Source organism: Schistocerca cancellata, chromosome 4, assembly GCF_023864275.1.
Source record: "Schistocerca cancellata isolate TAMUIC-IGC-003103 chromosome 4, iqSchCanc2.1, whole genome shotgun sequence".
NCBI lineage: Eukaryota > Metazoa > Arthropoda > Insecta > Orthoptera > Acrididae > Schistocerca > Schistocerca cancellata.
The window spans coordinates 818,782,561-818,795,707 of record NC_064629.1 but is presented as its reverse complement, the minus strand read 5'-3'; the positions used below and the strand labels follow the sequence as shown (position 1 = coordinate 818,795,707).

Sequence of the window (13,147 nt, the reverse complement as noted above, 5' to 3'; positions counted from 1 at the left end):
CGTATTTTTTTCATTAAACGTAAGTGCGGAACCGTATCAAATGCCTTCCTGAAGTCCAGGAATACGGCATCAATCTGCTCGCCAGTGTCTACGGCACTGTGAATTTCTTGGGCAAATAGGGCGAGCTGAGTTTCACATGATCTCTGTTTGCGGAATCCATGTTGGTTATGATGAAGGAGATTTGTATTATCTAAGAACGTCATAATACGAGAACACAAAACATGTTCCATTATTCTACAACAGATTGACGTAAGCGAAATAGGCCTATAATTATTCGCATCTGATTTATGACCCTTCTTGAAAATGGGAACGACCTGCGCTTTCTTCCAGTCGCTAGGTACTTTACGTTCTTCCAGCGATCTACGATAAATTGCTGATATAAAGGGGGCAAGTTCTTTAGCATAATCACTGTAGAATCTTAAGGGTATCTCGTCTGGTCCGGATGCTTTTCCGCTACTAAGTGATAGCAGTTGTTTTTCAATTCCGATATCGTTTATTTCAATATTTTCCATTTTGGCGTCCGTGCGACGGCTGAAGTCAGGGACCGTGTTACGATTTTCCGCAGTGAAACAGTTTCGGAACACTGAATTCAGTATTTCTGCCTTTCTTCGGTCGTCTTCTGTTTCGGTGCCATCGTGGTCAACGAGTGACTGAATAGGGGATTTAGATCCGCTTACCGATTTTACATATGACCAAAACTTTTTAGGGTTCTTGTTTAGATTGTTTGCCAGTGTTTTATGTTCGAATTCGTTGAATGCTTCTCTCATTGCTCTCTTTACGCTCTTTTTCGCTTCGTTCAGCTTTTCCTTATCAGCTATGATTCGACTACTCTTAAACCTATGATGAAGCTTTCTTTGTTTCCGTAGTACCTTTCGTACATGATTGTTATACCATGGTGGATCTTTCCCCTCGCTTTGGACCTTAGTCGGTACGAACTTATCTAAGGCGTAGTGGACGATGTTTCTGAATTTTTTCCATTTTTGTTCCACATCCTCTTCCTCAGAAATGAACGTTTGATGGTGGTCACTCAGATATTCTGCGATTTGTGCCCTATCACTCTTGTTAAGCAAATATATTTTCCTTCCTTTCTTGGCATTTCTTATTACACTTGTAGTCATTGATGCAACCACTGACTTATGATCACTGATACCCTCTTCTACATTCACGGAGTCGAAAAGTTCCGGTCTATTTGTTGCTATGAGGTCTAAAACGTTAGCTTCACGAGTTGGTTCTCTAACTATCTGCTCGAAGTAATTCTCGGACAAGGCAGTCAGGATAATGTCACAAGAGTCTCTGTCCCTGGCTCCAGTTCTGATTGTGTGACTATCCCATTCTATACCTGGTAGATTGAAGTCTCCCCCTATTACAATAGTATGATCACGAAACTTCTTCACGACGTTCTGCAGGTTCTCTCTGAGGCGCTCAACTACTACGGTTGCTGATGCAGGTGGTCTATAGAAGCATCCGACTATCATATCTGACCCACCTTTGATACTTAGCTTAACCCAGATTATTTCACATTCGCATTCGCTAATAACTTCACTGGATATTATTGAATTCTTTACTGCTATAAATACTCCTCCACCATTGGCGTTTATCCTATCCTTGCGGTATATATTCCATTCTGTGTCTAGGATTTCGTTACTGTTCACTTCCGGTTTTAACCAACTTTCCGTTCCTAATACTATATGCGCACTATTTCCTTCAATAAGAGATACTAATTCAGGAACCTTGCCCTGGATACTCCTGCAGTTTACCAATATTACGTTAACTTTTCCTGTTTTTGGTCTCTGAGGACGGACGTTCTTTATCAACGATGATAATGTCCTCTCTGGTAAGCCGTCAGGTATTTTATCGTTTCGCCCAAGGGGGGGTCCCTCTAACCTAAAAAACCCCCGTGTGCACGCCACACGTACTCTGCTACCCTAGTAGCTACTATGTGCTACTATGGAATATACTAAATTTGAAAATATAAATAAATATAAGTTTATGTTACATTACAACACACAAATGTTTTTTCATTATGAATTTATCTATAAAATAGGTAGAGTAGCTCAGAATAATCAGTATTTCTTTAAATTTAAAATTTAAGAAAATAATGTTATCTTTTCATCTAGTGTTGTAGTTGTGGGTTTTACTACACTTATTAGATTGCAATATATGACCAACACCAATATATGACCAACTCCTTGAAGAGATGCTTATTTTTCCAAAACAATTTTCTTGTTCAGTGATCAGTTCTTCTTGAATATTGTGTCATAAGATACTAGTGAGTGGAAATATGTGAAAGATGTTAAGAGACTGCTTTATTTGTTTTTAAGACTAGAAATTGGCAATTGAAATGGATAGAAGACAAGGTGTTAACATTGTGGGAGAATGAGGACAGAGTATCAGACTGTAACTCCATATTGTTTATTTATTTATTTATGGTGAAGGTATTATCAGTGCATTTAAACCAAACAAAATGCTTGTTATTTTTGGGGGCTAGAAAAGATTCCTGTACATGGGGTATAAACAGTTTTGATCATGATCCCTGTTCGTGTTCTATGGTTAACACATAGAAACCTCCATCCATGTTAAAACCACAGACCACCAACAATACCTCAACTTTGATACTGTCATCCATTCCACGCCAAACAGTATTACTGTCACAGTCTTAACTGCCTGCCTGCAGAATATTTCCAGTAATGGTCAATCCATTTTTCTGGTATTCTATAGACCTTGCCAAGGGCATAAAAAATAAATACTACCCTCCAAACTTATGCCAAAAACAGTTCACCTGAGCCATCTCATCCTGTGTTTCTAGCACTCAATTGTACCTCTAACCAACCACAAAGAGCCAGTCTCTTCCTCCCTTGTTACCCGATATCACCCAGGATTGATACAGCTGAACCATGTGATCTTACCAGTGCTTCTACTACTTTTCTTTGTTTCTCAAAATGAAATGAGATGTATTCTCCCCAAAATTCAACTTGTTATGACTGTCTTCATGATGGGGGATGTGGGTAGTTGGCATCTATCTTCAAGTGCTTGCCAGTTCAGGTTTTCCAGCATTTCTGTAGCACCCTCATGTGGGCAAACAAACGTGTGACGATTGGTGCTACCATTCTTTGTGTAAATTCAATATCCCCAGTTAGCCCTATTTGTTACAGGTCCCAACACAATTTTCCACATTCTAGGATGTATGACATGAGTGTTTTAAGCAACCTTCTTCATTGAATCATTGCCTTAAGTCTATCAGTTACTGTATTTGTAACTGGGCCTATGTGATCATTTCATGTCTTATCCCCACAAATTGTTATAGTCAGGTTTCCAGGATGAATTTTTAAGTCTGCATTGGAGTGTGCACTGATATAAAACTTCCTGGGAGATTAAAACTGTGTGTCAGACCTGGAACTCAGGACCTTTGCCTTTTGTGGGCAAGTGCTCTACTGATTGAACTACCCAAGCACAACTCACGATCTTTGCTCACAGATTTACTTCCAACAGTACCTCACTCAGACCTTCCAAACTTCACAGAAGTTTCGTACAGTTTTAATCTGTCAGGAAGTTTCATATCAGTGCACACTCCAGTGCAGAGTGAAAAATTTCTTCCAGAAACATTCCCCATGTTGTGGCTAAGCTATGTTTCCACAATATTCTTTCTTCCAGGAATGCTAGTCTTGCAAGTTTCACAGGAGAACTTCTGTGAAGTTTGGAAGGTTGAAGATGAAGTACTGGGGGAGTAAACCTGTGAGGACTGGTCGTAAGTCATGCTTGCTTGTGAAAGGCAAATGTCCTGGGTTCAAGTCTGTAGTCAACTGAATCATCTGCAAAATGTCTGAGGTTATAATTAATATTGATTATGAGGACATTAATATAAAATATGAACAGGAAGGCTCCAAAGAAAGTTCCCAAGGTCATGCCCGAACCTACTACATTTGTCGATGACTCTCCATCCCAGATAACATACTGTATCCTCCCTACCAAAAAAATTATCAATCCAGCCACAAATGTTGTTTGATACATCATTTGACTGTACTTTCATAAATAAGTGTTGATGTGGTACTGTTTCAGATAGTTTTTGGAAGTCAAGAAACAGCATTCAAGATGTCATGAGGAAAAAAACTTGTGTTGGGTTTTATAATGCATTCTGGTTGGCAATCTGTGTAAGATACCTCATTACGTTTGTGCTCAGAATATGTTGCAAGATTCTACAGCAGCTATTAGTGCATAGTTGCATCTCTCATTGTGCATAGGGCTGTACACATGAGGCATAGAACACTGCACATACTGTGTTAGTTATTGTTGCTTGATTTTCTTAGAATAAATAATATTCTTAAAGTCTTATTTAAGATTTATATGTGATTATATACTCTGCTTTATTTTTTGCAGCATACGAATGAGTTTGACAGTAGTATTGTCTATTGCATCATTCTTGCTAGTAGCTCTTTCTGGTGTGAAATGGGCCACTTTTCTTGGTGTAATTGCTACCTCATTTGGCTCGGGCCTTGGTGAACTTACATTACTTGGCTATACATCTTCGTTTAACTGGTAACTAAATTTATTTTGTCTTTTATCTTTCTGCATCTTTTTATATTTATATGCTATCAAGATTAAGAGTGCAACATGACTTTTGGATTTTGCAAGTGAAGTGAAATTGAATGTAAGTATCTACATATCAATTATGGCATGTGACAACCATGTAACAGTGGCTAGCAAACCACAGAAGAGAAAATAAAAGCAGCTGGAAGAACGTAAATGTGTTGGCAATCCAGTATAAGCTAAAATCAGCCAAATAGTGTTTGGCAGAAAATAAAGAGGAAAAGATTATTTTGTGCTATGAGTGTGTATTAGGGTTCCAGTGGTAAATGAGAAAAGTCTCATAATGTTCTGTAGCCATCTATCACATGCAAAAATCAGCCACTTTGTGACTGTGGTTAAGATGGTCTGATTGATAAGTCTTGACTACAAACAAAGACTACTTGCAGTTTGCAGGAACATGGATTACTGATCCCCTCTGGAGCATCCGTACACAAATACCAACAATAATCCACAAGCATTGCTTCATTGCAATGGCCTTGATATCTTTGTTCCATAACAGAAATGTCCTGATGGAATCTTTCTCCATGTTCCTCACTGACAGCTCCGCAACTAGAAGGGAAAAAGTCTAGGTTGGAGTGGAGAAAATGGATTTTAAGGGACATGTTGCATCCACAGTTATGGTAGTTTTGCAGTCGCACTGTCATCAGCTGAGTGTAGCTGTCATCTCTTTTGTTGACTAAAAATCGACAAACACCTCCCTTGAAGGCTTCCCAAGCTTCCTTTTCTTTCCCTCCAGAACTTGTTGCTGGCCAGTGTGACCGTGCGGTTCTAAGCGCTTCAGTTTGGAACTGCGTGACCGCTATGGTCACAGGTTCGAATCCTGCCTTGGGCATGGATGTGTGTGATGTCCTTAGGTTAGTTAGGTTTAAGTAGTTCTAAGTTCTAGGGGACTGATGACCACAGCAGTTGAGTCCCATAGTGCTCAGAGCCATTTTGAACCTCCAGAACTTGGTCAAATGCAGGATCCTTTACAAGTTCTCGAATTTTTGGCGCAATACAAAAACCTTCCTTAACTTTTGTATCACTTAATTTTGGAAATTTCTCTCTTATGTACTTAAAGGCCCATCCTTCTTGATTCATGCCTTTGACACAATTTATCATCAAACCCAGCTTGATCTGCAGGGTTGGAAGATCATCATCTTATGTGTCAATGAGAGGCTCGACAGCGACATTTTTCTCGCTAAGGTTAAGGTTTCTTGCAGGCCAGTCTGCTTCAATATAATGTTATTTCCTATCCCTACTGTCCCACATACATAAGAAGCAACAATGTTTTGTGTACCCCAGTTGCGTTCCTAAGAGTGTGGCAATGAGTTTTAGATAACCTCACATTTTTCATTTGTGTTCATGATATTTGATTGAGTCCAAGAGGGCTGTCATATTTGCGTATGTCTCCTTCATGTGAACTGCATGACCAACAGGAATAGAAGGAAGACAGTTGCCATTGTGAAGTAATAACAGCTTTCAAACTAAGCTTGGAGGCTTCTGTGAGTAGCCTCCATTTGGTTGGATCATGGTTCAAATTCAAACACTTCTTCAAGCCATTAATGTCACAGCAAACAACAAGATTGTTTTTCTTCTCCAAAAAGGGGAAGCAGTTCCACATGACTTTTTCTGTACTGTGAGTCTGTGTCAACACTTTTAAGATGATTCCAGTGCTGTAGCTGAGACCCAAGAATTTCTGCCTTCTCCTTTGACAGCTCAAGGTCTCTAATGAGATCACTCAATTCTGCTTGACTCAGTCTGTGTGATTTATCATCATTTCCTTCAAAATCAGGATCACAGAATGAGGAAGGTTTGTTTGGTTCTTCTTCTTCTTCTTCTTCTTCTTCTTCTTCTTCTTCTTCTTCCACACTGTCTTCATTTTCTACTTTAAGCACACAGTTTTCAGGTGGAGTAGGGACTGGTAAATTATCTGAATGCGGAATGGGTCGAGTAGCAAATTGAAGATTTAGGTTCTGAACTGTTCTTCTTTCCTTTTTTGTAGGTGGAGTCAAGCAGAAATAGCAGTCATCTGTATGGTTTGTAGGCTCCAGCCAGACTATAGGCACAGCAAAAGCCAAAGATCATTTCTTATTTTTGAGCCATTCTTGCAGTGTAACTGAACATGCGTTGCAACATATATGTGGAGCCCAAGGCTTATCCTGGTCCCCTACTTTCATATCAAAATAATGCTGATAGGCAGTCTTCACGAGAGGCAACAGATTGCATTTCTGTGAGGAAAATGTTATTTCACCACAAATGTAACAAAAATTATTCACCTTATTTACACATTTTCGTGACATTTTTAAGAATTTTACTTTAAAAAACATTTTCAAGCCAGAAATTCTGCTGCAATTACAGCAGAAACTATATGAAACTCACAGTCACAGCAACAGTATCTATGTTTATGATTTACAAACAGCTTAAGAGCATTTGTGTTTTGTTATTGGACAGGTGTGTCACCTCCAAAAACAAATTACCCGCAAACTGAAAATGTTGACTATAGAAATGACATGGCACTTCATCCCCAAAGCAAGACTTAATCTGTCATTTTTATGGTGGTTTTTTAATTCATAAAATGGAAATACATAAGAATTAACTATTCCTGAGCCTGAAACATTTTCATTGTTGGGCATGTTATTACATTTTTGAAAAATTCTGTTACCTACTGTGCCAAAGGAGAATTCAATCGACAAAACTAATAAATTATGAGACAATCATTTGCCAGTAATTGCCTCGAGAAGATGAAATGTTTAGAACTGCTGATAGACACATATAAACATAATCCTAATTTTTGGAACAGTATCTATGTTTATGACTTACAAACAGCTTAAGAGCATTTGCATTTTGTTATTGGACAGGTGTGCCACCTCCAAAAACAAAATTACCCCCTTCCTTCTAGGAGTAGGTTGAGGAAGGTCAAAAAGAAAGACCAGGTCACTTGGACCCAGTGATAAGAGGGACTCACATGTAGTGAGTGTGGGATAGCAGAGCCCTTACCATCTGAGCCATCCATTCACAGCTGATGGGTCATCTCATACTTTGAACATGCCAATACCTCCATCCAGTCCAAACTCTCCAGAATATTTCTTGCAGATCTTTTTAGATTAACAGTCTTGACAGAAAGAGTATAAAGGGGAATGGCAGAATCATTTTCTAAAGCTTGTTACTAGGATGAATTTTTCACTCTGCAGCAGAGTTTATGCCATTATAAAACTTCACAGCAGATTAAAACTGTGTGCTGGGCTTAGTGTAGCTTAAAACATAGGAGACACAGCTCCTCACAGACTGAACCTGTGAGACAGGTGTTGTAAGAAAATTAAGTGTTCAGGTTCAAGTGTTAGTTCATTATACATGTGCTTTTCTATTTCCTGTGTCTCCATTTCCTCAATATATATTTTTAATTAGTAAAACTATACGTTCAATTGAGTTAACCAACATACATTTTCTGCTCACACTTATTTGTTCCAGAGATTATCGTGATTTCATGTAGCACACAACATATAGAATCTTGTATTCTGAAAATTTTGCTGAATTTCAGCAATTTGGTTTCTAGGAATTTATATGCTCTTATACTATTGAACATTCATTCAAACAATCAGACATGCTTTTGGCAGATGAGAATGTTAAAGTATTCATAATAAAATGCTGAAACATCTGCAGAATAATATAAGAGCATATAAACTCCTGAAAACCAGCAAAGCTCTCATAATATGATATTCTGTAAACTGTGTGCTACGTGAAATTGCAATAATCCCTGGAAAAAATGTAACTGAGTGTGGAAAAGGTACTTATATATGATGCTGGTATAAACCTTAGATGCACATACAAAATTCCTTTAGCTGTAAGGAGAAACATGCTTCTCAGGTGGTTCATTGTGTCTAGTGTACAATAATCTGTGGCTATATACCTATTTTATATCAGTTTAATATTATGAATGATACATAGAAGGGACAAGAATAATTCGAAGTTCAAAAATTTTTGAGTGTGAATTAAAGCTTAATATAATATTTCATGTATGTTTTCCTTATTTTACTAGGAACCCGATTACTGCATGGTCGTCAGGGACTGGAGCAGCTGGTGTACTGGGAGCTGGTTCATATGCAGGTCTCACAGCGCTTGGCATCAGCCCAAATGATTCATTGTTGATTATGTTAGCAGTACCAGCAGTAATGGCATTGTCGTGAGTATATTTTAGCATTACATTACTTCTATGGAGTTTTTGTTATCTGTTGTGGATATAAGTCATAGTGAATAAATATTTGATTGACAAATACATAAAGTTCTAATGTCCTCAGATAGCACTGATACATTTACAGCCTGCTCATGTCATTCTATTCTTCTAATTTTTTCATTGCTTCCCTGGAATATGTCATGTTCAGTTTCCAGCATTAATCTAGTAAGTTAGCATAGAATGAAAACCACTGGTTAGATGGTCACTAAACAAATTATTCTACTAGTATTTCTATCTTCAGTTACTTCATGCCACATCTACTATTATACACCGATGAGCCAAAACATTATGACCACTTGTTCAATAGCGTGTTGGTCCACATTTCAAACACATTGTAGCAGCAATCCTGCTTGGCATGGACTCTACAAGTCGTTGATAGGTGTCTAGAAGTGTGTGGCACCAGATGTCTACTCACAGGTCACTAAATTAATGGGCTTTGGTTTGTGGGCATGCAGTTGGCACTTGATGTGTGTTCCAGTGGGCACAGATCAGGAGCATTTGATGGCTAAGACATCAATGTGACTTTACTATCATGCTCCTCAAACCACTGCAGCATGATTCTGGTCTTGTGCGTGGAGAGTTATCCTGCTGGAATATGTCATCACCATCAGAGAAGACTTCAACAGTGAAGGGATGCAGGTGGTCTGTAATAATGTTCACATATTTCACTGCTGTCATGGTGTTTTTGATTATTACTGTAGTCCCATTGAAGCCCAACTCAGTGTACCTCATAGCATAATTCTGCTCTTGCCGGCCTGCATCTGTGGTGTGGTGCACGTTTCAAGCAGCCGTTCACCTGGATGATGGTATATAAGGACCCAACCATTGACCTGTTGTAACAAGAAATGTGATTCATTCAACAGCCAACACGTTTCCATTGATCCATGGTGAAAACACAGTGATTCCATGCCCACTGCAATCATAACTGGCGATATCATTGGGCCAATGCAGGAACACATAGGGGTCATGTAATGCAGAGCTCCATGTTCAACAGTGGCCTTTGAACAGTGTGCTCCAAAACACTTGGTGGCTGCACCATCTTTGTAGTTGTCAGATCTGCCACAGATCACTGCCTATCCTGGATTACACAGTGGGTGATCCTCTGACATTTACATTTTGTGATGAGACATGGATGTCCAGTACCACATGGCCTACATGTTATTCCACCTTCCTTCAACCACTTCCCATAGGTGCTGAAGGCAGTAGTATGCAAACAGCTGACCAGTTTCACCATTTCAGAGATTCTTATTTCCAGCCGCAGCACCACAACGATGTCTCCTTTGTTAAAAGCACTCATATCAGTGTATTTCTGAATTTGCAGTCCATGTCTTTGCTATGCTGACTGCCCACTTGTCTCTTTTCTGCTTACATTCTTTCCTTACTGTGTCACGTTCCCGTAACACCACCAGGAGGCATTCAACATCACAATGGGTGGTGACCATAATGTTTTGGCCCATCAGTATATGTGAGAAATGGTTTTCCAGATGTACACCTACACCCTAATCCTTAAAGTAAAGGAGAGCTGATTTTGTGGTCTATGTTTTCAGTGTAGTTGTTGGAAAATCAGAATTTGATTTGAAAATGTAGTCAGTTTGGCATTTGTATAAAAAGCTTTGCAGTCTGGCCTGCCTCCCACCGTTCCAAACTGGTATTCTACATATAGAAGGACATGATTAGCTCTGTGGACCCTCTGAAGAAACCTAATGTAAATCTTGTTCCATTATCATAAAAGTTGAAGCAAGTTGAAGGATAACAGTTTTCAAGAAACTTTGAAATTGTGTAAAGAAGATTAAATACCAAATTTTGCCATACAGTCAGATGTTAAATTATTGTTTATTAGTCATTAGGAGGATCATCATCATTTTCATCATTATCATCATCATAATCTTCATCATCATCATCGTCATAGATTTTGTTCTCTCTTATCTAGCATTTGTTCAGCCGTGTCATCAAATCTTTTTATGATGTTTTTTGGATGTTGTCTCCAGTATGTGCTTACCACACCTGTCGTACATTATGAAGGTGAAAGGCAGCCTCAACTATGCCTGTCTCCGGACCAAGTAATAATTGTGTATTTGGGTAGAACAAACATATCATTAAATGGTTGTTAAAAATCACCTGCACTCCACATCTATGCTGGCTGGTGCCTTGTAATTACTTTGACTAATAACATTTATTTCTGTTACGTTCATACTCCTTAGACTTCAGTACAAAGAATGTTTTAAATTTGGTCTTGCATTATCTTATTTCTGTGTTGTTGACCTTCTTATTGTTTCCCTATTTCATCATGTTATTACTAAAAGCTGTACCTTTATTTTGAATTGTTGCCACGTTATGACTTTAGACAATGAAACTTTACTGTTCTCTCTGCCATTATCTGTGAGATCAAGTACTCAGGCTTAATAAATGCTTTTTCCTGGTTCTTTCAATGCCATTTCTATATTTAACTGCTTTCATACATCAACTTACTCAATTGACATAAGGTGCAGTGGTGCTCCTGTCCATATCATTGTCAATGGGTTCACTGGCCCATGGTGTCTGGTACTTAGATTATTGTCCGCAACTTTTTAAACAAGTGCAGAGCTCATGTCCCATATTTGTGTATGGAACAATTGGAACATTAATACACACTGAACATAGGTGTCACAACTCAGGGAATCCACATGCATGAATTGTTCTTACTTTCTTAGTTGGTTAAGATGTTGATCCAGGGGAGGGGGGGGGGGGGGACTTTCTGGCAGTGTGTGGGATGGTGGATAATAATTATGTTGCCTGTACTCTAATTTTGTAAGTTGAAATGTTTGGTAGTCTTCTGTGATTTTTAGATACCACAGCCTTTCACTAGGGCCTTAAAACTATTTGTGCAGACAGCCACATCGAGAATAAGTATGAAAATCTTTACAGCTTGTCCCATCATTCTCAGCTCTTGAAACAGTTCAGAGATGATTTCTGCTGTTTGTTTCCATTTCCAAAAAGTTAGTTGCTCACCTTAAAAGTGGAGAATTATCTCGGACACTTGCCGCGCGGTTTTCTATAACATAGCAGCCGCCACACAAAACAGAACATGGAGAACGAAACACAGGTTTTCCATATAAATTCATAATCAAAGTAAGCTCACTTTTACAAAGTTTCACCAGTTACACATGATACAGGGTGTTTCAAAAATGACCGGTATATTTGAAATGGCAATAAAAACTAAACGAGCAGCGATAGAAATACACCGTTTGTTGCAATATGCTTGGGACAACAGTACATTTTCAGGCAGACAAACTTTCGAAATTACAGTAGTTACAATTTTCAACAACAGATGGCGCTGTGGTCTGGGAAACTCTATAGTATGATATTTTCCACATATCCACCATGCGTAGCAATAATATGGTGTAGTCTCTGAATGAAATTACCCGAAACCTTTGACAACGTGTCTGGCGGAATGGCTTCACATGCAGATGAGATGTACTGCTTCAGCTGTTCAATTGTTTCTGGATTCTGGCGGTACACCTGGTCTTTCAAGTGTCCCCACAGAAAGAAGTCACAGGGGTTTCATGTCTGGCGAATAGGGAGGCCAATCCACGCCACCTCCTGTATGTTTCGGATAGCCCAAAGCAATCACACGATCATCGAAATATTCATTCAGGAAATTAAAGACGTCGGCTGTGCGATGTGGCCGGGCACCATCTTGCATAAACCACGAGGTGTTCGCAGTGTCGTCTAAGGCAGTTTGTACCACCACAAATTCACGAAGAATGTCCAGATAGCGTGATGCAGTAATCGTTTCAGATCTGAAAAATGGGCCAATGTTTCCTTTGGAAGAAATGGCGGCCCAGATCAGTACTTTTTGAGGATGCAGGGATGATGGGACTGCAACATGGGGCTTTTCGGTTCCCCATATGCACCAGTTCTGTTTATTGACGAAGCCGTCCAGGTAAAAATAAGCTTCGTCAGTAAACCAAATGCTGCCCACATGCATATCGCCGTCATCAATCCTGTGCACTATATCGTTAGCGAATGTCTCTCGTGCAGCAATGGTAGCGGCGCTGAGGGGTTGCCGCATTTGAATTTTGTATGGATAGAGGTGTAAACTCTGGCGCATGAGACGATACGTGGACGTTGGCGTCATTTGGACCGCAGCTGCAACACGGCGAACGGAAACCCGAGGCCGCTGTCGGATCACCTGCTGCACTAGCTGCGCGTTGCCCTCTATAGTTGCCGTACGTCGTCGCCCTACCTTTCCAGCACGTTCATCTGTCACGTTCCCAGTCCGTTGAAATTTTTCAAACAGATCCTTTATTGTATCGCTTTTCGGTCCTTTGGTTACATTAAACCTCCGTTAAAAACTTCGTCTTGTTGCAA

At 39.4% G+C, this 13,147-nt stretch overlaps 1 protein-coding gene across 15 annotated transcripts in view; it reads left to right on the top strand.

Moving 5' to 3' along the window:
* LOC126184838 (battenin) overlaps nucleotides 1–13,147 on the top strand; it is a 236,288-nt gene that overhangs the window by 196,335 nt on the left and 26,806 nt on the right. For all 15 annotated transcript variants that reach the window (XM_049927431.1, XM_049927430.1, XM_049927445.1 and 12 more), the window contains 2 exons: nucleotides 4,375–4,533; nucleotides 8,603–8,746. In XM_049927431.1, coding sequence (XP_049783388.1) covers nucleotides 4,375–4,533; nucleotides 8,603–8,746 — 303 coding nt within the window. The remainder of the gene's footprint in view (nucleotides 1–4,374; nucleotides 4,534–8,602; nucleotides 8,747–13,147) is intronic.